Source organism: Pungitius pungitius, chromosome 1, assembly GCF_949316345.1.
Source record: "Pungitius pungitius chromosome 1, fPunPun2.1, whole genome shotgun sequence".
In the NCBI taxonomy this organism is placed as follows: Eukaryota; Metazoa; Chordata; class Actinopteri; order Perciformes; family Gasterosteidae; genus Pungitius; species Pungitius pungitius.
In genome coordinates, this window is record NC_084900.1 from 29,193,489 (window position 1) to 29,218,435 (window position 24,947).

The 24,947-nt window shown below is 42.4% G+C and overlaps 3 protein-coding genes across 5 annotated transcripts; 1 reads left to right on the forward strand and 2 right to left on the reverse strand.

Annotated features, from left to right (window-relative positions):
* Positions 1-320: 320 nt before the first annotated feature.
* ppardb (peroxisome proliferator-activated receptor delta b) lies at positions 321-6,366 on the reverse strand. The gene is made up of 8 exons (XM_037478130.2): positions 6,015-6,366; positions 4,325-4,690; positions 3,642-3,793; positions 3,391-3,529; positions 2,678-2,880; positions 2,275-2,481; positions 1,949-2,192; positions 321-1,449 (listed from the first exon to the last, which is right to left on the reverse strand). Exons 2-8 carry the CDS (start codon positions 4,629-4,631, stop codon positions 1,202-1,204), a joined length of 1,500 nt encoding a protein of 499 aa, XP_037334027.2. The 5' UTR covers positions 4,632-4,690; positions 6,015-6,366; the 3' UTR covers positions 321-1,201.
* Positions 6,367-6,745: 379 nt separating this feature from the next.
* Positions 6,746-15,894, reverse strand: LOC119221921 (differentially expressed in FDCP 6 homolog). 2 transcript variants are annotated; one of them, XM_037478126.2, is made up of 11 exons: positions 15,707-15,894; positions 14,083-14,223; positions 13,789-13,974; positions 12,751-12,978; positions 12,491-12,637; positions 11,054-11,162; positions 10,496-10,806; positions 10,232-10,398; positions 9,546-9,744; positions 8,887-8,977; positions 6,746-7,969 (listed from the first exon to the last, which is right to left on the reverse strand). In XM_037478126.2, exons 1-11 carry the CDS (start codon positions 15,800-15,802, stop codon positions 7,773-7,775), a joined length of 1,872 nt encoding a protein of 623 aa, XP_037334023.1. In that variant the 5' UTR covers positions 15,803-15,894; the 3' UTR covers positions 6,746-7,772. The 2 variants fall into 2 exon arrangements, with proteins under 2 accessions (XP_037334023.1, XP_037334025.1); XM_037478128.2 differs by having other exon boundaries at positions 6,747-7,969; positions 10,508-10,806; positions 15,707-15,893.
* Positions 15,895-16,487: 593 nt separating this feature from the next.
* Positions 16,488-24,552, forward strand: troap (trophinin associated protein). 2 transcript variants are annotated; one of them, XM_037481176.2, is made up of 14 exons: positions 16,488-16,698; positions 17,223-17,309; positions 17,666-17,903; positions 17,995-18,466; positions 18,856-18,974; positions 19,190-19,241; positions 19,731-19,876; positions 20,067-20,121; positions 20,234-20,316; positions 20,396-20,470; positions 20,961-21,056; positions 22,975-23,266; positions 23,395-23,597; positions 24,194-24,552. In XM_037481176.2, exons 2-14 carry the CDS (start codon positions 17,248-17,250, stop codon positions 24,266-24,268), a joined length of 1,968 nt encoding a protein of 655 aa, XP_037337073.2. In that variant the 5' UTR covers positions 16,488-16,698; positions 17,223-17,247; the 3' UTR covers positions 24,269-24,552. The 2 variants fall into 2 exon arrangements, with proteins under 2 accessions (XP_037337073.2, XP_037337074.2); XM_037481177.2 differs by having other exon boundaries at positions 16,489-16,698; positions 20,964-21,056.
* The last annotated feature ends 395 nt before the right edge of the window (positions 24,553-24,947 follow it).

The window sequence follows — 24,947 nt, forward strand, 5'->3', positions numbered from 1 at the left end:
AACTAATTATACCAAATGCTTGATTCTGATTTATCATCATAAGTATTCCCAGAATGACAACGTGGTACAGTATGCTGGTATAAGGAAGTCCTGCTGAGCTCATGAAGTCCAAATTCTTTATCAAGGAAATGTTTGTTGGTATGCTCAACAACATATTCGGTACAACAGGTAAGCATGTAACATGAAAAAACACATATACTGAATACGTAAAACAAGATAATTCATGTTTTGCCCTTATACAAATACAATTAAAAATGACAAACAATTAGTATAATTACAGACTACCCTTACCCTTCATATGTCAAATTTATGATTTCCAAAAAAAAAAAAAAAAGAAAATCATGCAGCCCCTTGAACTTCAATGGGTTATTTGTTTATAGTGATAGTTTAAAGACAGAATCTGTGCAGCACAGTCCATTAGATACCACTCAAGTACATAGCTTTAGGACAAAACCTTTATAACTTGGATCTCCACATTTATTGAGAAATTGAAACGGTATTGCACAGACAGCGGCTTAGAGAGAGCTCTACACTACTGGAGCCAGCCCAGTTTGTGTTCAATTATCCAAACGCCAAACGTAGCGGCCATTGATTATAGTGATGATGATGATGATGATGATGTAAACAAACGCCAGTTTGTGCATCTTCAGCTTTACCAAAAGTCTGTGAATATTCACTTTATCAAAGACATTGGCTTTATAAGAAACTCTTGCGCGTTACAAATGTTACAGCTCTTTTCTATTTCAACTACGCCTTTGGTGTAAGAACCCAAAATGCTTTCCCTTCACAAACACAGAGCCGAGGGGAGTGAGGAGAAACTCTCTTGAAACTGCTGTGGGGTCAGCTTTGCTTTTAGAATGTAACATGAGCAGCCTCAGTGAGAAAACAAATCATTCTCTCCGTTCAGTGACCGTTGTGGGAAAATAGGACTTTCGGCAAATTATTCCAGATGCTCATCCCTCCCTCTTGCGCGCGCACACACGCACACACACACACACACACGCACACACGCACACACAGAGAGGTTAATGTCGACATTGAGAAGACTTTGCGGATTGTTTTAGCCCTGCCACGCACGTTGCTTTGCCTCGTCGGTGCGTTACAATCCGTGTCTGTATGTGGAGCCGTGCTTTTACTGAATGCAGTGTAGTAAAAATTCAATCTAACGGTATTGCTAAAAAATAGTCTGTGCTGGGGATTACTAATACATGTCTTTGTAGATCTCCTGTAGTAGAGGGTGTAGCGAGGTCTCCGACTCAGTCTTTTTGATCTTTTGGACAAGCTGAACGTTCTCAGTAACTAGCTGACGAAGGTCGGCCATCTTCTGCAGCAGCTTAGGGAAGAGGTAGGCCGAGTCAGAGTGGTTCGCTTGTAGGTGGAGGTCCAGGGCCTGGAGGATGTTGTCCTGACTCTGCTCCACCTGCCTCACGTTCATCAGCCCGGGACGATCTGAAGAAGAACAAGAAGGGCACCTTACGATCAGTCAGCATTTACACTAATCAAACATACAGCGCTTCTGCCGGGTTTACCCAGTTAAAGTTAAGATTTTCAAATGCACTGCAGACTAAAGTATTAGGAAATAATTTCTAACAATATAATCTAAAGAATGAACGCACACTTGACCCAGGGTAAGCGGCACAGAAATAGTAGGTTTGATTGACCAATTAAAAAAGTTAATTCAATTAAGGTGATGCTTTTGCCTTTAAAGTGGTCACTAAAGTGGTGCTTTCTGCCAAAAAGCAATAGTAAACACTAAACATGTTATGACTGATGAATAAATTACTACTATTCAAGATGTCTGTAAATAAATAAAGGTTGTTTTAGACACTGCTCAGACATCTTTGAGGAAACTAATAATGAAATACTTCTCAAGACGTGCAAATACATTGAACAACACAATGGGGAAATAGGGCTTTGATATTTTCACCAGAAAAACCTTTTATCTCACCTCCACAGAGAATAATGGCGGCAACAAACAGGGCCAGGTCACTGTCATCCAACTCCAGAGCGTTAAACTTGACAGCAAACTCAAATTTGGGCTCCATGATCTCACTGAAGGGCTTCCTTAGGCTGCGGAGGAACTCCCTGGTCACAAAGCCCTTACCATTGGCCACCAACAGTCCATCTTTGTTCATGAGAGAGGGCAGCATGGCAAAAATAGCCTCATGCACACCATACTTTAGCAAAGTCACCTGAGGGAATCACAAGACAATTGTACATCAGTTCCGAATATAAACAGCCAAAGATACATCATCTCACCCGGCAGCCTCTCACCTGGTCATTAAGGTAGAGGTCCACAAACCCAGGAATGCTTTTGGCAAACTCCGTGAGCTCTCGCACGGTCTCCACGGTGGTGCACTGGCAGCGGTAGAACACGTGGACCCCGATCTCCTTGGTAAGGGGCGCGCCGTGAACTAACTGGCTCCACACCAAACCACCTTCGGCCTTCCACAGAGTGTCCATGTCGTAGATCACAAACGGCTAAACGGCATAAAGGGGTCAACGTTTTGAAAACAACAAACAAGAAGGGCTTATGTATCAACAGCTACTTTGTATTTATGTAGTAGTTATCTTACATATTTCCAGACTCGGCTAACCAGAAAAACGTTAAGACAGATTGAAATAACATTGTGTGGAGACACACACGGTACTAAGCAGTTGTAAGACTCAAACGTACAGAGGTGCTGCTGGTTTTGCCCGACAGGATGCCGCGGGCCCTCTTCTTGGTCATGACGATGTTCTTCAGGTAGGCTGTGTTGACTTGTTTGGCCAATGTCTTCAGGTCCGAGCCACCGGGTTTGCTATGGTTCAGCTCTTCAGCAATCAGGCCCGCCACCAGCTTCTTCCTCTCCGCCTCAGGCATACGTCCATATCGGATCGCTGAGCAAACGCACACACATGCTCGTCTTATTTCGGGGACGGATCTACTTAAACATTTTAGTGATTCTATTCATCCTTTAGAAACAGGTTCCTATTTAGAAAATTCACCATCATCTCAATAATACCAGAGGAACATGTTCTATAAGTGCCTGAGACGTCACTAACATAGAATGGATGCGGTTTTCTCTGACAAGTAAACGGGTGCACAAAGCTCTTTAAGCAGCTATCAATGCAAAAGAACAATTCAAGATCCATCAGAGGTTGAAGCGCCCTTTCACCTCCCTCCATAACCGACAAACGATATGTGAAAAAATTCCAAAATTTAGCAATGGATGGAAATAATTGAGCACCTTACCCACTAGATTAGATTGAATCCAATTCCTTAAAATTCATACTAGTCTAAGTAAATTATATTAAAATTCAAGCCATCGATTTGTAAAATAATTGAAATTATTTAAACTAACATTAATTAAGGACACGAACCATTTGTTAAAATACTTTCACTCTCACCATCATGCGACATTCCCAAAGACAGGCACTTCTGAAAGCGGCAATATTGGCACTTGTTACGATTCTTCTTCTGGATCTTGCAGGCGCGCTCACATCGATCGTATTCCAGTTTCATTCTCACGGTCCGCCGGAAAAAGCCCTGAGAAACAAAGAATGTGGTCCGGCAACTTGTATCGGTCGGCACTGAACTGTAGCCATACAACTTTGTAATATTACTTTGCTGTGCAATTGTGATGCACGCATTGTGTTACCTTGCAGCCCTCACAGGCATGCACTCCGTAGTGAAAGCCAGAGGCTTTGTCCCCGCAGATCTTACACTCTACACTGATGCCAGCTCCTGTGCTGTCTCCCTGGCCGAGACGCAGCTGTTCTGACAGCGAGGGCGACGAGGTATGAGACAGGTCTGAACAAAAGAAACAGCACGGATATTGTTTGGGCAAAATTGAGGATTTTCAGTTGAACAAATGACTGTTAAGTCATAATGTGAAAGCAAATGCCTTTTGCCCACTGTGGGAAATATGGCAGGATTTTTAGATTTGCAGTATTAAGAGATTCCCCTGAAGAAAGTGTACTTTTTTCTTTATTGTCGACACAAACAAAAAAATGGAACTTTGCACATATTTTGAATTTGACCAGGCTGTTCCCCCTGCTACCATCTGGCCAGTGTTACTGAAGTATCAGGAGTCGTTCCACCAGACTAGATTCATCCTGCGCACTCCATATATAATAGTTGTTTCTATTTTGTGTTTTGAGTATTTTTTAATATGTAGCAAATCGAGACTTGTAAAATGAACATATTCATTCTCAATCAACCAGCACTGAACTCTTGCAAGGATTACCACCTGCATGCTCTGACAATTAATTTATGTCATGCACCATTTTCAATGACTTTCCAGGAGCAAGCAACGAGATTTTGCAAAAAAAAAAGTTGTACCTGTGTAGGCGGAAGAAGCGCTGCTGTTTTGATTGCTCTGATTGTTTTCCTCTTGATCCAGATTCTCCTTCTCTTTTTTCTTCTGGTCCCCTTTCAGGCCTTTAGAGGGAGGACCTACGTCCTTCTCCTCTTCATCCTCACTTTCCTTGCCCTTTAACTCTTGCAGGTCAGACACACTTGTACCCCCGCAGCTGTCAGAACCTTCAATTTCTCCCTTAGGTGGCGTCCACCTGACATCCGCAGGGTCCTGGGGGGATTTGGGCTTGCTGTGGCCGTTCACCCTGTCATGCTGCTTGGTACCTTCCATGGTTGCAGTTTAAGCTTTCTCAGCGGCTCCCCTCCTGTCACGTTGCCATCATAGTTTCACTATTGATGAAAAGAATACTTTAAATAAGCAATAATATATTAATATGAACAAAATGTGGGTAGAAAACGAGGCGCGCTATCACATCGCCGTAAACTGGCCTCATAAGTCAACGTATCATTTACTTGTTGTTACATCCAGCATCTGAGTGTTTCACAGTTCACGACTAGTGTGACCACTCACCGGCCACACTTAGCATTACACTTGTCAACACAAGATACCGAGCACAAATGCTCACCTAAATGTCTGTTTTTCATTCAAACACATCTTAGTGGTGCCGGGCGATATCCATTGAATCCTCTATTATGGTACACGCTAACGATAAATAAATACGATACGCTACATTTTCTGCAAAACGAATTAGGAACCCAAAACATTATTTAGTAGAGACAGTCAAGAAGGTCAATTGTCTGACCAAAGGAGCAAATCTAATAGTCAATAGTAGAGATGTTAAAAGGGAAAGCTGCCACTAAACCGTTCTTACTTATTTCTACCAGAATAAATCTAAAAAATATAAGCCCCGTTTCCATAAAGAAAGAGGTCCCATAAGTCCACAGCTTTTTGCGTGAACGTAAACACTGTCATTAAAAAAAAGAGAACTTTGTTGCCATTGGATCCGGGAGACAACTGTATTATTGTTTGTCTCTTTTCTACGGTAGGTTGCAGAGTGTACTTGGGTTCTGTATGGGGACAGGGTGCATGCACTATGTACACATAGGGCAGTGTTGATCGCCGGGTAGTAGGGGAGAGGGCTTTGATGGAGTGGTGGGGGCGGAGAGGGGGGGCCATGAATGTAACGCTAGTTGTACCCCGGACAAACATGCACAGCATGAATTTATCGCAGGTTTATCATTGTTAATCGAATTAAAATCCGCATTACAGCCTCTGGGCTCGCTCAGTCTACGGCCTGTTTTCATATCATTTAGAGAACAAAACGCCTCCGATCGGGACTGTTCTGACTCGGTCGTGCAGCCGACAACCTGTCACACGAGTTCTCGGAAATATCTGCCCACTTTAGCGTGAATGACAGGTCTGGAACTGGATACAGGAATTTGAGTAGTAGTAAGTAAAAAGTTGGCGAAGTTATAAACATAGCTGCTGTCAAACTTTTTTTACTTAAAGACAAGCCGCTATACGTATACATGCGCAGCGTTTAGCCTGTCAGTTGGCCGTCGAAGGGAGTCGGCAGGGCTAGCTAACTTAGCTAGCTAGTTAGCTACTAACCTTGAATGCCGACTACCACTAACGTTAGCTGTTAGCGTGGCTGACCCACATTCCCGAGTGTGCCTTTAAATACCGTTAGCAGACTTTGCCAAGTTAGCTTACCTCCCCCAATTCTGCTGCTGGTTCGGGAATTTGTTTCGGCTACGAGAAAATTACCAGGACAAAATAAACATGTAGCGAAAACAGTCGCGAAACCCGTCCAGGATCGGCTGTTGACAAGTTGCGTGAAGTCAGCAGTGAGCTAGCCGCAGGAGCTAACGTCACAATGCTAACATCAACTGACACCGACTCGGGCCAAGCTGAAGACCCGCCGGACCCGAAGGGGAAAAAACTACTGTTTTAACACTTTTGGTTCGATGCCATTTCACATGCAGATAAGCACAGGGAACTAATACTGCCTCCCCTAGTCGCTCCTTGTTGTTCCTAGCTTTGCTTTGCCGCCGCCCCCCCTCTTTCCTCCTCCTCCATCGTCACATGCACCACCCCCACCACCTTCTCCTGCACGCGCGCGCGCGCACACACACACACACACACACGCGCGCGCACACACATGCGTGGCGTTTCGACCCACGAATCGGGCTGGATCCCAAGAAATAAATCACTCAAGGTCCCTCTTAAAATCATGCTGTGTCTTTCTGTAACTTGGACATTTATTTTGTATCTTTTTGCTACTGAAAAGCCTTGTTCATATCTGCAGAATGAAAAGTTTCTCATTCTTTAAGACATATTGTCAATTTGGTTTGAATAAAATTGACTTCATTAAATATAATTGGAATGCGTGACAAAAGACATATGAGTAAGCAACAAAAATAGATTTTCTCATAGATCAATTTTACACTCACAGCACAAAATATTCCCCCCCAAAATCAAGAAACAACGGAACACTTCTCTGTAAAGCTATGATGTTTAAAAGGAGACTTTAAAAAACAGTGAAATATTTTAATAATCCATTCAGAAGACTTGTAGTTTGCTCTGTTCATCAGCGGATGTCTCTGTTAACTCCAATGTGCCATGTGCCAACATTTCTGTTCGCCCTATCTGTCAAATCATTTAGCGATGACACATTTCAACACTGAACAAGTGACGTGGACTCAATTTCCAACTTAAGCGGATGTGCCGTTTGAGAATTCAGCAGTCTGGGTTTCAATTTGCTCCATTGCGTTTTCTTGTCAGTTAACACGGCACTTCTTTTAAAACCTATTTTTTGATAACATTAATTTCACCTACTCATTGTGTAAAGTATAAATTGTAATTTTATTGACGGTTAAGATAACAATTTCTGTAAAATGCATTTGGCACATAATTTAACACAGGAAGGATATAGGCAGAAATCTATTTACGGCATTGGTTTTATTTATTTATTTACAATTATGTCAAACGACAATAGGAACAGGAGGAAGTTCAATGAGACGTTTCTCCCTTTCCTTTTTATCAGCAATGATACTTCAAAATGAAACCGTTGCAAACTCAAATGCTGAACCAACATTTTACGGCAAAGAAAAGTCACCCTACGGGCCAGAAAAATGAAACAATGCTTTGTGTCAATATCACAGAACAAAAGCCACGAGCTTCCCTGCATTCTATGCAAGTATTAGTCTTTAACACATCACAACTTACGTTCACGATCTTGTTTACAGCTGGTTTTGCTTGTGCAGAGTTATCGTTTATGTCCAGAACAGGCCTCACACAGGCTGCTGTGAAGGCATTAGTTGTAAGTCAGTAATTCAACATTTAATAGAATTGCTAGTACTTTTGGTAGTAAATTCTCTTTCATGAGTAGATGATCAACTGTTTTCATTTCTTTCTCTGTCTATCAGAAAGTGACAGAAGCGACATATGCAGCCTGTATAACTCATGTTGTTAGGGGATGTCCATGTCTCCGTTAGACTTATGGGAGTGGCGTTTTTCTAAATCACTTCCAGCTCGGCTGACAACATTTTCTTTGCTCTCCTCGTCCTGATCTTCTGATCCCGATCTCCTTCTGAGACGCAGCCCGGGGTCCCTCTGAGTCGGCATCTGGAAACTTGAGAAGGAGCTTCCCAACGAGGGTCTCTTCTCTAAAAACAGAACAAAGAAAAAACGTAAGAAACTAAAGGGAATGTTTAGAGCAGGCAAGTAAAAATATACAAAGTGGTTTAGCTGAACAAGAAAAGGCATTTACTGGTCCCCGCCCCTTCCAATTTCAGAAGGAACATTTGCAGAACAGGTTATGAAATATAAAAAAAGTCTTTCAAATACATTCTCTGATGTAGGAAAACTGAGTCACACAAGTTTCTAAATGAAGCAAAGTGAAATGTCAACCAACCACAAAGTTTACTGCTGGCATTTAATAACCTACAGAATGCTCAAGTAATTATTTGAAACACACATTTCTTGCTACAAACATGAAGTTCCTTCTTCGTCAATGAAGCAGCAGAACTCAGGCACCTTTTTCACAGTAGACACGTCAAATGTGCCAGACACTTGTTTACTTGCAATTTTTAGCTGAGTGTAAACACCGAAAACATTTATTCCGTGCGCAGCGATAACAAGACATGTTGTATGATGCCACACATAAGCAGAGTTCGCTATTCATCTCTAGGTGCTAAACTTCTAATATTTGGTCATTTATGAAAACAATAATTTAGCCGTATTCATATTTAGCTAATTTTCTGTAAATTCGCTTAAATGTGTGCTGCATTTAGTTGGAGACTGGGCTTTACTACAGCCATTACTTATAATGGTCTATTCACGTGTCCCAGTAAGCCATGACAGTGGGACATTGAGCCCCTTTGGACAGTACAGACATCAGGACCCTGAAACTGAGGCAGCTAAATATAAGTCAGCCATTATACATTACATATCATTTATATCTGTGCTTTTCTCACTGTGACATATCAAAATGTTGCCTGTGAAATATGCCTAATAAAAAATCCAGCTTTAAAAGATGTGTGTTTCTCCCGTCCCATGATGCTCCATTCCATCGCAAACATACCGCCTGGTCCAATGGGTCGCATCAGTCGGTTCATCTGGACGTTCCAGTGTTTGACGTTGGTGCTCGCTTGGCGATGTTTGCGCTGGGCAGCCTGTCAGGGAAAGGGACAGCAGCTGATTAAAACACCTAAATAACCACCTGGAATGTCTCTTTTCACACTGTAAGGGATGATTTAAATGACAATTAAAAAAATACACTGGCTCTCTGAGGGAGAGTAGCAAACCAGAAAGAGCACCCTACTGTGCACTAGTGATACTGACATTAAGCTTGAGTGTGGACTTTGAATTCATTGAACTGTTTTGAAGGAAAAGCCGTAGCAGCTTGTTTGTTTTGTTCCTCAGTGTTTGTATTGCACTGCACTCTGTTATGTTTCGCCCTGTCTGTAAACACATGTTGATGTTGTTGTCTTGTTCCTGTCATCCTTATAAAGTAAATGACATTATTAATAATTATTAATAGCGCTTATATAGGTATGACAGGCGTGCAGGAGGAGACAGCAGCAGCTTTTGGCTGAAATTGGTAATCTGCTATCACACCAGACCCCTAACCAACAACATTTCCTCTAAGAGATACGAGATCGATATCTTGCACTCAGTTAAATGTAGTTCTGACAATTTGATATCATAGTTGCATGTGAAACTTATATTTTGAGTTCTTACCACTACATCCTGGTCGACCCTGTGCCTGTTGGCGCGGACCTCCTCCAGCTGCCTCTGTGCCTCATCCAGGGATCGTGACTTGACCTCCATTTCCTGTTTGAGCTCCTGCTTCTCCCTCTGCGTCTTCAGGATGTACTCCTCCTGTTCCTCCTGCAGAGACATCAGGGCCTTCATCTTCTCCTCCTCCTCAGCCAGTAACCTGGACACAACGGAGAACGTAAACAATAGCATTTCATTAAAAAGTGCATTATTAAATCCTCACTGTTCCGGAAGATCTTATACATACATAAGCTTTCACACATAGTGGAAGGTTATGTATGTATAGTGAGCTAAGTTGTACAGAGCCTGCAATGCATGCTGTTTGCAGATGAATGTGATCAATTAATCAGAGTATTTTACTTGAAAAGGACCAACGAGCACAGAAACAGTGACACAATAGATCTGACTGGTGGCAGAGTTTAACAACTTCCTCTGCTGGCGTCTCAACTTCCTCAGGAACATAGCGCAACGAGATCTCCTCTCGGCAGCTGAGCTTAATATCGGCAGAGAGCAGCTTACTTCTCTCAGCTGACGTATTGTAGTTTGGTGGCTCTCTGACAAAACAAATGACCTACAAATGTGCCTTGAAGGTTTTATCTGTCTCCATTCACGCCTGAGAGACGGTTGGCTACACATGACACTCATACCGTGCTTGAGCATAGCGGAAGGACTCCTCATCCAGCCGAGCTTTGATCTCCTGCTGCAGCGCCTCTTCTAAGCGCTTCTGCATCTCCTCCAGCTCCTGGATCCTCTTCCTCTGCCTCTCCGCCTCCTCCTCTTTCAGAGCCATCTCCGCCTGCATGCTGACCCGAGTCTGGAGAGGTGCGGCCAGACGCAGAAGGAATTGACCCTCACATCTATTTTGCTACTTAATTAACTACAAAATGTTTTTTTTTGCTCTCCTTCTTTACCTCCGCACTCACCTCCTTGGCCTCTCGCAGCTGGACCTCCAGGGCTTGTTGGAGCTGTTCGTGCTGCTGGCGCCTCCTCTGCTCGTCCTGCTCCAGGAGGACCTGAGCCTGCTTTTGCGCCTCTTTCAGGAGCTCCAGCTCCTCCAGCTTACGTTCCCGTTCCTCCTGCAGGGCCCGCAGCTTCTGCAGCTCCTCCTCCTTGGACTGCCGTCTCTTCTCCCTCTGCTCCCGCTGCTCACGCCGCTTCATCTTCAAATCTTTGTGGAGGGATGTTTTCCCCTCCACGTGCAGCCTAATAGCGGTTTGAATGGCTGTAGAGATGATAATATTTAATGTGTTGATGTGAAAATTAAGGTTTTACAATTGATCCATGACTTGTTGGTGGTCACTATACTGGTCATTGGTCCTGGTTGACTAAGATCATCCAGGACCTTCTCACGCTGCTGAATGGCGTATCTTCAAGACGCTCATGAGCACATCGTTGGTAAACACATTCCTGATTCTTTATTTGTTTGCTTGTTCTGTACAATTGTTTAGTCAATTAAGAATTTCTCTGACCTGTAGTCCACTCCTGCCTCTGTTTGGTGTCCGAGGCGCTCATCTCATAAGTCTTGGAGAGGGTTTTCAGACAAAACATGCACCGCTTCCCATCCCGGTCAGGCAGCACCTGTTCAATAAGGAAAATATTCAATTGAATGAATAAAAAATCCTTTCTTTGCAAGTCTTTTACATTTTTTTGTGACTGTTTCTGGTATAGTGGTAAGGCGGAAAAAAAGGTGAACTCAGAGGGTAAAGGATGTTTTTTGATCCATTTTGAATGACCAAGCAATAGTTGATTGTCTACTTTCTGTAATAAAGAATGATTTAAGGGGGCTTTGTTTCATTTTGAGTAACATGGTGCACTGTGTAGGTGCGTTTCTGTGGTATTTTGTGACATTGAGAAGCAAAAGCAACCAGAGCAGCCCAGATGGCAATCGGTCAAAAAGGGTCATTGATGAGACTCTGAGTGAAGACTAATCTTGAGTTCAGTTAATTTGAGATTTGTGAGGCAATTTGAAACAAGGCAACCATCAATTTCCACCCCACGTCATGTGAAACTTAAACTTTACTGTGTCAAACATTTTTGTACTACAATACATAAATAAGAATCTACTTTGGGACTCAATGAAAATGGTGAGTGGGGAGGTTCACTAATTTTTAGGAAGGAGGGAGAGGGCCTTGAGTGATTATGCATTTAATACTTTGTTTCTATGCTAACATTGTACATATTTGATCCAGTTAGTTTTATTTCACGTTGCATTTACAAGAGCAGAGTAAAGAACTGTTTACAACATGCGTCCTGTCAACATCATCTACATGATTGGTTTGTAGCTCCTCTCCCCTTCTCTCAGAGAATGGTTAAAAAGTTTGGAGTTTTTGTGAGACATTCTCCGTCAGCCCAAATGTCAGTCAAACATTTGGTCTCCTCCCCATCTCTTCTGTTTTGTGTTTTTTGGTTAGACCTCCTGGTAATCGGTCCCAGTGTCTTTCCCATCTTAACCCTTGCTCAGTTTGATCCGGACAGAGACCACCTCCTTTCTTTTGTCATTTCAGTTTGCATAAAAGTGCGGACCAAACAAGTTCTAAAGGGCCTTTAGTTAAAGAAATGGGTCAAATTAGAAAAACGCTGTTGAGGGCTTTTTAATTTTCTTTTGGAAAAGTAAGAGATCATTTCCACCCAAATTCCAGGTACATATTGTAAAGTCCCCTATGACTCCTGGCGTCTTGTTACACAATGTCTGTATGTAGTGAATAATTCAAGTGTCCTGTCCACTTTTCACCCACGTCTTGCAACATCATGGAGAAACCACCGGGTGAAATAATAATATTTTGACTCAAATGTACAAAAGAAAGCAAATGAGAACTATCTCAGTGTCGGACAAATTGACAAAGAACACAAGCCACAGTCCTCTATCAGTGTTTAGCATTGAAAGATGATCGTCTCCAGCTGCTTACCTCCACACAGCAGTTCCCATCCAGAACAATGTGGCCTTGACAGTCTTTGCGGTCCTCCCCGCTGTAGTAGGACAAGTTGCTCGGCCTTAGGGTGAACCAGCGCTCCTTCCAGTTTCTCCTCAGCTGGCCTTTCTTCCACAGATAACCCTGCATGCACCGGACAGACACACACATACACAAACACACAGACTGTCACCAAAACAATTCAGAGCATGTCAGGAGCCAAAGTACAGACTTGTGATTGCAGATGGGTCTCATACCTCCTTGAGCACGTCCCCAACTATCTCCCTGTATACTTCCTCTATCGCCATGCTGATTATGCTCTTATCGATTCCTCTCGTCATCTTTCCTGAGTTCATCATCTCCAGAAAAACCCAAACAGTAATACCGCTGTGCTGCACTGAATCTTGGGAGAAGAAGTCCTCTAATTCAACACAGTTGAACTCAATAGTCATAGCCATACATATCTTCTTGAGAAGGTACTCCACCTGAAGAGGAAAAAATCAAAGGTCTTGAGAGTGAAAATGAATGTCGTTCACCTGAATTATTCATCTCCGCTGCATGGAGTTACTTTTGGTTGCATTATTGGGACTTTTTTAGCTACATTACATTTGCGGAGATATTCACAATAAATGTTTTTGTTTTCTTCATTTTTGCACTGATTTTTGAAGTCTCCCCAATTGAACATAAAGCACTAAATAAAAAATATCACATCCAACTAAGTCACTCCTCAAGAGAAACTTTTGTTTTTTAAATTCTTAATTAAACTTGCTTTTTGTAATAGTATTTACTACTCTGCTCGTGTACTCCTTTTAGCACAGATTTATTTGCACAGCGGTTGTGGTACGAAGCAGCAACTAAAATATAACTGGATAAGGTTTACTTCAACTCATGCATGATAGAAACTACTCTACCCTTGAAATGTCGGCTTGGCAGCAGCTGTGAGAACACTCGACAGGAAACCAAAATGAGAGTGAGAAAGAAGCGCACAGCGCTGAGTGGAGAGTGCACAGCGTACCACGATGGCAAAGAAATGGGTTTCAGGCAGTTATTTGCTGGTTGTTAAAGATGCAGCACAATGTCACAAAATACTGACTACATTCTCTGAATTGTACAGCTACAACCAACCCACCTCAAGATGTGCATATTTGTTTCTTTATATAATCAAACAATAGAACTTGCTTTTTTCAGTCCAACCATGTTTAAAAAACATAAAGAAAATAGCCTATTTTAAAACGGATGTGTTGTGATAGAAATTGTGATGTGAGTGTGAAGAAACGTAATATTCATGAACCTACCTCGTCAGGGACCATAACCAATGGATACTTGTCCTCAGAGAGAAAATTAAAAATGCACCAGAGTCGAAAAGCATCCCTCTCTGGCAGAACAGTGCTACTGGTTTTGTCTGTCTGGTAGTTTTTCTTTGCCGTAAGTGTCCAACACAGCTCATCTACGTTTTCCTTAATAAAAGAGCCCTCAATAACCTTAAATGAAAAAAAAAGATTGATTAAAATAAAACTGAAACACCCTCCTTGACCACACAGCATTACAATTTAACAAACTAAATAGAGCATGTAGTTGTGTTGTAACACCTTGTCCAGGATGTATTTGTTGAGGTAAGGCATATAACCCTGACTGGAAACTGGACCATCATCGTCATCTCTGAAGTGCTCCTCCAAAGCAACTGGATCGTGTGGGATACTCAAGACGGTGCACAGATTGTGGGACAGCACCTGGAAAATCAAGATATTTTATATCTAGCAGACACCCTCAGAAAAAAAGGTTAATTTTGATCTTTAGGGAACCTAAACTTTCTTCTGTGTGCTTTGTCTAAATATAATTGGGTTTGTACATCAGTTACATACATACATCAGTTTGAAACCTTGTGACTATTCAGTGAGTTTCTTTATGGGAATCATTTTATGGCACAACGCTTCAGCTGTAGTATATAAACTTTTTATACGGTTCAAAGTCAATCCAATCAAACTATATTCATGCAGCAGTTTTTTTTAAACATTTAATGCAGCTAAAAGTTCTTTGCAGCTGACTTATAATAAAACCACTTTTGTTAAAAAACATTGAGCGAGAAATAAGATATCAAAATTATTGAAGTGACACAATATCAGTAAAATAAAATAGATAAAAGATTCAAAATAAAGTACTTCATGTAATCAGTGCACCACAACTAGTAGTATTACTTTTGATTTCACTGCAATACATTTCTTCAAAATGCAGCCTGCAACATCTTGAGATATATTTTGCATGTTATCAGACAACCGGTCTCCGTGCGTTGAGCCATAACCACATCCTGCTTCTACTCTCCAGCGCGCTACAACATCTGTCGGATTTGAGGTCATAGCGTGCAAACTGCTCTCTTCTGAGTGCGCCTCGAGAGCGTGGCGCCTGTACACAGGCTGCATGCATGAGAAGGGATAAGCCCGGTCATGAGGCTGACTCGCTGTGAGCCAGCAGTGGCAGGCAGCACATCGCAGGGACGTGGAGGTGGCTGGCAATGGAGTCTGAGCCAAAAAAACACAGAGAAGTGACATAACAATGCCATCAACAAAAGTACAGTGGCTTCATTGACGCCCGCGTGGCACAAGAGAACACAATCGGCAACATGTTTCCACTGTCTCCTCGCACTCTCTGTGACAATGTTCTTTTGACGTACACAGGCTCAAGTCTATTCAACTTGCTGTTCTCCGGTCAGGTCCAGTGCCAGAGGACGCTTTGCACTATAAGCTGGTACACGGAGGCCCGATGTAAGCACAGCTTGGAGCTGAGGGCGCCCATTCATACACACAGACTGAGAGCAAACTGTTGCTCTCGTGCTCTCGCCAGACAGAGGTGCTTATTGTGGCCTCTGTCAGGAGTGAATGCATTTTACGCAAAAAATTAGAGAACAAATTTGTTCCTCGTTGGACAGCATGCGATTTGAAAGCACCGGATATATTTAAGATGATTACATTGCGTACACGACACACCATATCAAACGTAACTAAAAAAAGGAGATGTATTTGTGGTATTTGCTCAGTATTTTCAAATTGTTTCACCTCATCCATGTCATAGCGGGCCCATGTGATGAAATATGAAATGTGGTAGGAAGTGAGGCAGCAGAATAAAAAAGTAAGTGAATTGATAGGCAAAACAGTTTTTGTTGCCTTGGCAGAGAACACCCCCCCCCCCCCCCTCACCCAACCCAACACCACCACTCACCTTCAGCTGGGACTTGGACACCTTACCGCTCTTCTCAAGATCCAGGGCTGTAAAACCGTACCAGATGGACTTGAGCAGCTCAGACCGCAGGTCCATGTCTGCAGCACAGCTACTTTCTGGTTTCCTCCTCTGTGTCTGTTCTTCTTCCCTCTGCTGTTGACACAGGGCCCCTGGGTGACAGGCAAACACCCACACTGTGCTGCTCCAGTCAGGGGGAGGGGGCCGGCAGCGACACCTGCAGGGCCAACGGCGCCGTCACTGACGGAGAGGGAGGGTCTTGATCGATTGCGACATGATCCGATGAAGAAGAAAGAGATATTCTACTTTGAAAATACTTGCATTATATTTGAGCTTTATGTCAATATATTATGAACTATAATGTTTTACTAAAGTGTACAGAGAATTATGATTGAAGTGGAGATAAATTATATACTTGTAATCTTGGGTACTCTTGTTAAATCCTTACGTTTTAATTAAAGTATGATTTGTTTTGTCTCTTTAAAGTGAATCTGCCAAGTAGCGAGTAGTAATCAAATATACAATATATTATAATATTTTTTAACACATTTCCTCAGTGATTTATTTTATATGTTCCATGTGGTTGTGCTGCTTTCTATGTTATGATCAGTTTAAGCATGTTATTTCCACGCCGGTGGACAATCACTTGACTTCCAGGTCGCGGCAAAATTAGTCACGTGGAAAGAAAAAGTTTCGCGTCGTTACCATGGAGCTGTTTATGAGAATACGCTCATCATTGGTCGAGGATATTGTCATGACCAAAGCGCGGGCAGACATTGGTTGGTACGGCTTTCCACTGTGACCAATGGGGAAACGCGCTTTTTACAAACCGCTGATAGCCCAGGAAGTTGTCAGCCCACTGAGATGTGAAAGGACGTAACAAGGGATCTTTAAACCAACACCAAACGCCTCGAAAACCAAAACATTTGGGAATACGTTGAATCAGAAATACTTTCCTGGAAGCACAGAACGAAGTAACAGATACCTTTTTTCATTTTTCAAGTATCTACTGCTCATAGAAACCGTCTCCATGTGCGTGTGTATAATGCTAACAAGAAAGGAAATATCGGTAACGTTTCAGTTATCAAGCTAACGTTAACAGTTAAAGCTTTTAGCCGTATGCTCGCGTTAAAACTACAATATCTACACCTCTCTCTGGTTTGTCAACCACGTTGTTTTTCACCGGGAGTAGTTCTTGATCCACTGCTCGGCTAATGAATGCGATCATTGAATGTCTGTGTTTAATACCGAGTTAGTTTTCTTTACTGTGACATTGATGGTGAGGCTTTTGTCTGCATGGAGCCGGTGTTATCTGCTCGCTTTATTGCCCCCCATATTTGTTGGGTAGTTGGAATCGGTAAATAATTGCAGTGCATTGTTTATGTTTGTATCGGTGCATGATGCATGTGTTTTGCCTGTGTTTATACACAGTTTGCTTTTAGCCTTTGGATAGTTTCATGCTTAGCTCATTTGTGTCCCCCATTTGCTGCCCCTCTAGTCGCTCTTCACACCTCGGTGTCATCATGGACTCCTCACCAGTCCTTCGTCAGCAAAGTCAGAACACAATGCATCGTGACATCATGAGGTAAGCCAGTTTATAAAGTACAGCAGAATAAACTCAAGGCCTTTTGGGGTAACGTTTGTATCAAAAACAAAAAGCTGGCATCCCAAGTCCTGACCTCCTATTCAAATTTAAAGAATAGACTTTAGACTGTCAGGTCAAATTAATGTTCTGCCGTGTTTGTTTTGACATTTGCAAACTTCGGCTTCTATTGTTAAATAAAAACCAGGAGAAATGAGTTGATGTATTAAGGCAGCAACATTTTGTATTGGTAGCAAAACGTGGCTCTTTGTAACAGTGTAGTAATACAAATAAATTCGAACAATATTCAACTTAAATTGCATTTAGTATTTCGCAATTGACTGCTTTTCTCCACACAGGACAAAGAATGAACAAAACAAAATGCCGGGGAACACCAAGCTTTCCAAACTACTCTCCACACCTCACCTTTCCAAGCAGAATATGGAGAACCAGGTTCCAGGACTCTCTGATAGCGGTGGGACGGTACCTGTGCGACCGGGTGTCAGTAGGCTTCCAGTGCTCGCCAGGTCCCTTCGGCTACAGACGCCGTCCAACTTCAGTCAATCTCACTCTCGGTGGGAGGCGAAACCTCTGGCTGTAGGTGGCTCCTTCATGTCCTGCAGATTTCAAAGAATTCTATTTGATCAGATTAATGGTATTGTCTTAATACTTTTGTTTTTTTCTACAGGGAAAAACCAAGAAGAAAAAGCCATGCACCAGGCCTGTTCCTTTCAACCTGTCTCAGCCCAAAATATCAAAAGTTGCCACTGAAAATCATCAAACCCTCCCTCTTTCTAAACCTGATAAAAATGTATGCAATACTTGTCCCCCTAAATCCCCCAAACCCCGGCCAGCCTTGTTAAACCGTGGTGGGGACTCATCTAAAGGTACAGGAACATCTCATGGAAAGGCTGAAGAAAATACATACAGACAGATGTCAGAACAACCGCGGCCTTCCAACACGTTGAAGGCTTCAGCCATTTCATCGAATGCTTTATTGTTTATTCCCAATAACAATGTGCATCAGACCAGCGCCGCCTCTTCTGCACTGCCTGCTTTTAGTGCAGAGGCCTGTTTCAATAACATGAGCCTGCTTAGTCTCAAAGATCCAGTCAGGACACTCCATGCTAGCCGGAGCGTGCAGCTGACCACCGAGGACGGTGAGTTAAATGTGTTGTTGCCTTGTTATTGCTTTTTACCAGTATCCTTCCCTTCGTATTTTGCATAATATTCATTTCTATTCTATTCATTTTCATTTCTATTCCAGTAAATTTATCAATTCAATACTTTGGCTGATATAGTTTTAATTAATTCTATTTAGATTATTTTAACTACAACAACTCCACATTTTGAAGACTGCTAAACCAACTGCATTTCTGCATGGAAACAAATCTACCCTCCCTGCGCAACAATACAGCTTAAGCTTATAATTCTTTACATAGCTAAAATCATCAGGATTTTCATAAGAATCACTTTTTTGTGCCTTCGATACCTAAATTGCTCCCTTATTTTGAGAATTGCAGTTAAGGCAATTTATAATTTATTTCAGACAAAGGGGAAAACTTTCAGTGTGATCATGCGGCTTTGCTCAGTGTCCTCCGGAACGAAGGAGTAAGAGCCACAGATGTGGGATCTGCAACTCCACAGTCCAGTGCCTACAACTACTTGGTTAGTTGAGGTTACAACATCATTTACCTCCTCCTTTTCCTATGTATTTTGGTTGCTACTCTTTTATTAACAGGTTGATATTTTGGTTTTATATGTTTATTTTTCATTTTAATAGTGAGTTCAGTGTTTGACTGTTTCAATATGATGAACTATTTAAATGTGTTTAAATTGTTTAAAATGCTCCTGAAAACGATTGGTGATGGTGTTGTTTGCAGCCCCAGCGAGTGTCCGTCATGAAGAGTCGAAAAAAGGCTGGAACTACTATGGGTAAGCCTGAGCTTAACACAGTGTGTCTAGCTCAATATACAACAATTAATCAAAATAGCTATACATTTTGATGTTCAACCCATTTACATTGACAGATCTGAATGAAACATTAGAATTGTAATGCCTTCTTATTTCATGACATTATGTTAAAGAATAGTAATCAATCTTTGCAGTTCAAGACATCTCTTTTATGGAAGTAAATATAATTTTATTGCAGCACCACAAGTGTCCACTGCTACCTTTAAGCAGCCAGACAGAATACAGGTGCACCGGATATATTTAGATATATTTCAAATATTAAAATGGCTGAGCTTGCGGCTCATAATTAACCTAAAAATTGTGTTCTTTTGACGAGAAATGGACAGAAGCAAGACAATTTCAGTTCCTTTAAAACTGAACAGTACACGGTATTAAGTTAGTATGTGTAAAGTAACACAACAAACAATGCAATGTAAATTAGGCATTGCGCCCTTTGTGCTCTTCCTACAGAATTAATACAGTCGATGCAGTTCTCCCCAGACCCTGCTGCACTGCAAAGCATCCTGCAGAACGAGGGAGTGAAGGGTGGAGGACCTCTTGGTGCCACGCCCCGAAACTCCACCTGCCCATCGGGCAGAGAAACTTCAATCTACACCGTACGTACTGCACCAGTCAAACGTCTGGACAAAAAGTTTCTCACAATGAGAACGTTTGTCCAAACCTTTCACTGGTACTGTAAACACGTGCATACAATTAAATTAGGCTCCACTCTTTTTTGTTTAAAGCTATAAAGTTGCTTTAGAGACACCAACACAGTAACATTTAGTGCGTTGCTTCCCTTCTCAGGCCCAGAGAGTGCCGCTCAGAAAGCATCGCGCAGAGGCGACCGGAGGGGCAGTAGGTAAGACGCACATCTGTTGTTTTTTATATCTCAAGAAACCGAATGCATCGTTATCTCTCTCTGGTTTTATCCTGGCTTGACGCAGCTTTTTTTTTTTTTAAATTATCCTCAGCAATAGCGGTCAAAGAGACTCCACAGAAGACATGGACTCCACGCAGGGTCCGCGACACCCGGCACCAGCCCATGTCTGCTGTGGTCAGTATGCGTGTTTTAAGTGTCGCCTACTTCGCCACGCAGTGTTTCTCACAGATTCTCTCCGTGCCGCTGTTTGCAGAGGTGGCATCCGTCGACACAGCCGTCGCCGTACGGGCTGCGGAGTGGCAAAGCCAACCCCCAGCCGCGCCAGGAGGTGAGAGACGGAATTTATGTACATTTTAAAATGAGTCTCCTGAGCTTTTTCACAAATCCCTTTTGAAAGTCTCACACAAAACAAAAAGACAAAATAATCTGTTTGTGCGGGTACAATTTCAGGCACAGTTAAAGACAGCGTAAAAGGATTCTTTTTGAAGTGACTCACAATCCAATTTGAGGCAGCTACAACAGAAATACACTCGATGGATGCAATATTTCAGGAATGAAAACAAAGGTTTCAAAGTAGCTTATTTTTTGCAGATTAAGATGTATCAACTATTAGTGGGGCAGAAATATTTGAGCCCCATTTAATGAATGGGCCCTGTTGTATTATCGGAGGCCTTTTTAATATAGAATAACAAGAACACAAATTACATTGTGCAGTAGCTGTGATCCAGAGCATGTTAATACTATTCCCATCAAAGCATATCTTTAAACCAAAAATAAATACACACCGGCATCACAATTCACATGGCTTTGTTTGTCAGCAGGAGATTGTCCAGAGGTTATTTGATGATCAAGAAGATGAGCAGAGCCCAAATGTGACAGAAAAAGATCCAGAGGTACAAGCAGAGCCGATCCTGGTAAGAAGTGAACTTGAGTTCAAACTCAACAGCCCAACAGAGATCCATGTTGAATAGGGCTGGGCGATTATATCGGTATATATTTTAATGGGATCTGGAATTGGACAATTTCGCATACATTGATATATTTCAATTTGCGCTCTGAAAGCAAGCTGCCGACCCGGAGCGCTCTGCACTGCTTCTCGCCTTCGCCCCGCCCATCCTCTTTCACGCGCAGAGGGGGGAGGGGCAGTGACACACACTTCAACAAACATGGCGGAAGCGACAACGTCTGCGTCTGCGCAGCGTGCGGAGGAGGAATTGGTTCGTTAAAAAAAAGCAGTGGCTCAGTAATTTGGAGATGGTTCGGATTTAAAGTATCCGATGAGCAACAAAACAACGTTATATGTAGGGACATCTCCAGTCCCGATTTCCAATCACAGCCACCTAAGTCAATGACGCGCGAACAACTTGTTGTGAAGTTGTGACGTATCTGTTAAAATGAGCAGTGAGACTGGCGCTGCTCATTGTGCCATACTTGCCAAACTTGAGACCTCAGAATTCGGGAGATATTCTAGCGGTCTCGAGGGGGGGGGGCGGTGGTGCTAGCGGTCAACGGAGGGTGGGGGGTTCTTTGCAGCGCCGGTCTCATCTTTTTCCGTTCTAATTGCCGCGCTTGACTTCAAGGTGTAACCTTTATTTTCGTTCGGTCTGAAACGGCGCGCCCAGTGACGGATGGTGCAGCAATATTGTTGTCCGGGTGGAAATCGGGAGAAAGGTCGGTCCTGGAGATTTTCGTGGGGGGGGGGGGCTTTGAAATTCGGGAGTCTCCCGGAAAAATCGGGAGGGTTGACATGTATACATTGTGCAAGCCCGCCGCCGACCGCTAGCACCCCGCCACCCCCCCTCCCTCCCCCCCAGTCGACCGCCAGCACCCCCTCCTGTCAGCCTGCGAAAGTGTCCCTGATTTGGGGATGGGAGAGTTGGCAACACCAGGTTACAGCCAGGGGTGGAAGCACTTCAAATCTTTTTCACCAACCACCTAAAACAACGGCACAAACTGCTATACGAAGAGTGTGTGAAACTGCGCGCTGCAGAAGCCGCACACCAGAAACAACCTGAACAATCTCCAGCCCCGAAACAAAGCTCACTGCAAACCTCATTTTCCCGCAGGGTGCCTTATGAAAAGAAAAGTGACAAGTGGTGTACTATAACGAAAGCGTTGTCCTATCACATATCACATAACGATATGGTCCCTGTTGCAACTGTTGAACAAGTCAGATTCAAAATGCTCTTGAAAACGATTGACCCGAGATATGAGCTTCCCAGTCGCAACTACTTTGCAAGAGAAGCACTGCCAAAAATGTATACTGAAGTCAGGCAGAGCCTTGCTGACCGGCTCGCTAATGGGACCCATTTTGCATTGACCAGCGATATGTGGTCCAGCAGGACGTGTGAGCCCTACATGAGCGTGACAGTTCACTTCATTCAAGACTGGGAGATGAAAACAGGATTTTTTTTAAAGATATTTTTTTATTTATATGTGCACCTTATGGAGCTTTGTTTTCAAAAAGAATACTCCTGTTATACACTATTTATGTTTACATATTATTATTTGAACGGCTGAGCATTTGTTTATTATAATTTATTCATTTTTATTTGTTTGATTTTGCAACTCCTTACTGAAATAGCTGGTTTCAATTAAACGACTGATGACATGTCCTATTTGGCTTTGACTTTGCTTTGACATTTGCGTTCAGGTTTTCTTCCCTTTTAATGTGGAGAAAATATCGGGATATATACCGTATATCGATATCCGGCCAAAATATACCGGGATATGACTTTTGGTCTATATCACCCAGCCCTAATGTTGAATCAAGTCTTTTTCCAGGTTCTTATTAATCTATATTTTGTTCACTGTCGTCCCTCCCTCCTCCAGACGAGATCCCACTGTGCAGAAAAGCCAGAGGTGTGCGGGGTCACTAGCATTGGGGTCAAGGAGGGTCAGCAGAGGATTGTGGGAGGACAGCCGTTCTTTCAGGCACCGCATAGAGAGTCTGTCATTTTCTTCTCAACGGGCAAAACTCTATCAAGAGCTCCAATATTTGAGAAGCAGGAAAGCTCAGCCCGTCACAGGCAGCATGGCCCCGTGCTGCCAGCACACAAAGAGGTTCCTTCGGAGCCCGTGCCGACCTGCGGGGTTGACCTTCCTGTTCCGAGGCTGCACAGCGGTAACCGAAATCTCATGACAACGAATTATTCTATTTTGTAACAATTGTGTAACGTTTAGGGTCCCACGTATAATGGACTTGTAGTGACTAGATATCTTTTTGAAGTGTGACTTTTGTTACTATTACAGACCTCGTTGTTCAGAGGATTTGTGCTCCGTGTCCTGCCGTGGCGATGCTGCGTAAGCGCTTTCCTCCCCTGGAGGAGCTTCGTTTGGACGAGGAGGTGGCCTCGTACACCTCGCTGTCCGTCTCAGCTGCTCCCGGTTTTCTCCCCCCCCGGCCTCGCTGTGGAAACCCCCTGGCTTCCATTTTGCACTCCGAAGAGGCCTTTGTAAGTACGCCGAAAACACATCAGAGATGATTCATCAATTGTATTTTGATCAACTGTTGAGTCGATGTGGTTCATGAAAGGACAAATGAGCAGCGTAAGTCACCTGACTAATCCATAAATGGTTCAAATTCTTTTATATTCCTATGCAATTTTGGAAGTTTTGTAAAACAATGTATATTACAAAAACAATAAGTGTACTGCCTTGTTCATAGGTGAGGTTGTCCTAAAGCACAGCAAAGTCTTAACATCAGCACGCTAAAGTTTAGAGGATATAAATGTACTCCGCATTCACCATCTTAGTTTAACGTCAGCCGAGGCTGATGGGAAGAATTGGAGATATTTCAATTTGTCCGTATGCCCAGGTGGATGCTGTGCTCCTAAAACATGCTAAATCTGAGCAGGTAGTGAGAGGTTTCAGTATTCAAACATACACTTCCTACAAATCATATTGACCCTCTAGAAAAGCCCGAAAGCAAATTAGTTCTTAAATATGAAACTATTCTTTCTATATATAGATATGTTTGACGCAACATAAGCTCGACATGATCACAAACCCACAAGTTAAAATAAATATTTATTACTGTTTTGTTTTCCAGACCTTTGTTCCGATTGCTTTCGACCCCTCGGCCGACGGTTTTCCTCCACGAAGCTCTCCTCTGCAGGAAAAATGACTTTTTTTAGAAAATGTATATTTCTGTTAACTTATGCATCTTTAATACTGCAGGCTCTCATTTAAACAAAGTTTAATGTTTATGAAATGTATAAAGAAAGGAAGAGAGAACCTTATTGGAAGAATAAATGTTTTTCTCTGTGGACCTAAAGTAGTATTAATAATATCACTATAGTATACTTATAGATGTGCATGACTCAAAGCATCACACCAGAATCTTCTTGTGTGGATTAGAAATGATTAATGTTCCCAATGTACAATGTTTATAATAAATCTATATTTGGCACTGTATGTTTTTTGTTGTTAATGTCAATGATTTTGATGATGTTTTTATTCAATTATGAATGAAACACATCAAATGTGTGTTTGTAAAAGCAGCTCAAATATCAGGATTTACTGATATTTCCTCTTTTAAACCATAGTAGTATTCCATTTTGGACTGTACGTTTAATGTTGCATTGAGCTGCTGAAACTGGTCCTTGGCATTATGAGAGTATTATTATTTTTTTTATTAATTTTTTGAACTTGCTTGTAATTCTACAGTTTTTACTCAAACACACTTCCCACGTTAAAGATTTGAAAAAGGTAGTTTGTATTACATGGAACAGGATCAGAAAGCTTGCCTTGCCGCAGTACCAGATGCAGAGTTCAAGGCATTTACTTGAAACATGCAACAAGGT

What these genes read in the sequence shown, in the direction of transcription:
- ppardb (XM_037478130.2), bottom strand. Translation starts at nt 4,631, where the DNA reads ATGGAAGGTACCAAGCAGCATGACAGGGTGAACGGCCACAGCAAGCCC. An exon ending in TTTGGGAATGTCGCATGATG is followed by an intron (nt 2,881 to 3,390) that starts GTGAGAGTGAAA and finishes GCGTTTGCTCAG; the next exon opens with CGATCCGATATGGACGTATG. An exon ending in CGCCATTATTCTCTGTGGAG is followed by an intron (nt 1,450 to 1,948) that starts GTGAGATAAAAG and finishes GTTCTTCTTCAG; the next exon opens with ATCGTCCCGGGCTGATGAAC.
- LOC119221921 (XM_037478126.2), bottom strand. Translation starts at nt 15,802, where the DNA reads ATGGACCTGCGGTCTGAGCTGCTCAAGTCCATCTGGTACGGTTTTACA. An exon ending in TTCCGCTATGCTCAAGCACG is followed by an intron (nt 9,745 to 10,231) that starts GTATGAGTGTCA and finishes CGTTGTGTCCAG; the next exon opens with GTTACTGGCTGAGGAGGAGG. An exon ending in GCGACCCATTGGACCAGGCG is followed by an intron (nt 7,970 to 8,886) that starts GTATGTTTGCGA and finishes TTCTGTTTTTAG; the next exon opens with AGAAGAGACCCTCGTTGGGA.
- troap (XM_037481176.2), top strand. Translation starts at nt 17,248, where the DNA reads ATGGACTCCTCACCAGTCCTTCGTCAGCAAAGTCAGAACACAATGCAT. An exon ending in ATGCATCGTGACATCATGAG is followed by an intron (nt 17,310 to 17,665) that starts GTAAGCCAGTTT and finishes TTCTCCACACAG; the next exon opens with GACAAAGAATGAACAAAACA. An exon ending in ACCCCCAGCCGCGCCAGGAG is followed by an intron (nt 20,471 to 20,960) that starts GTGAGAGACGGA and finishes TTTGTTTGTCAG; the next exon opens with CAGGAGATTGTCCAGAGGTT.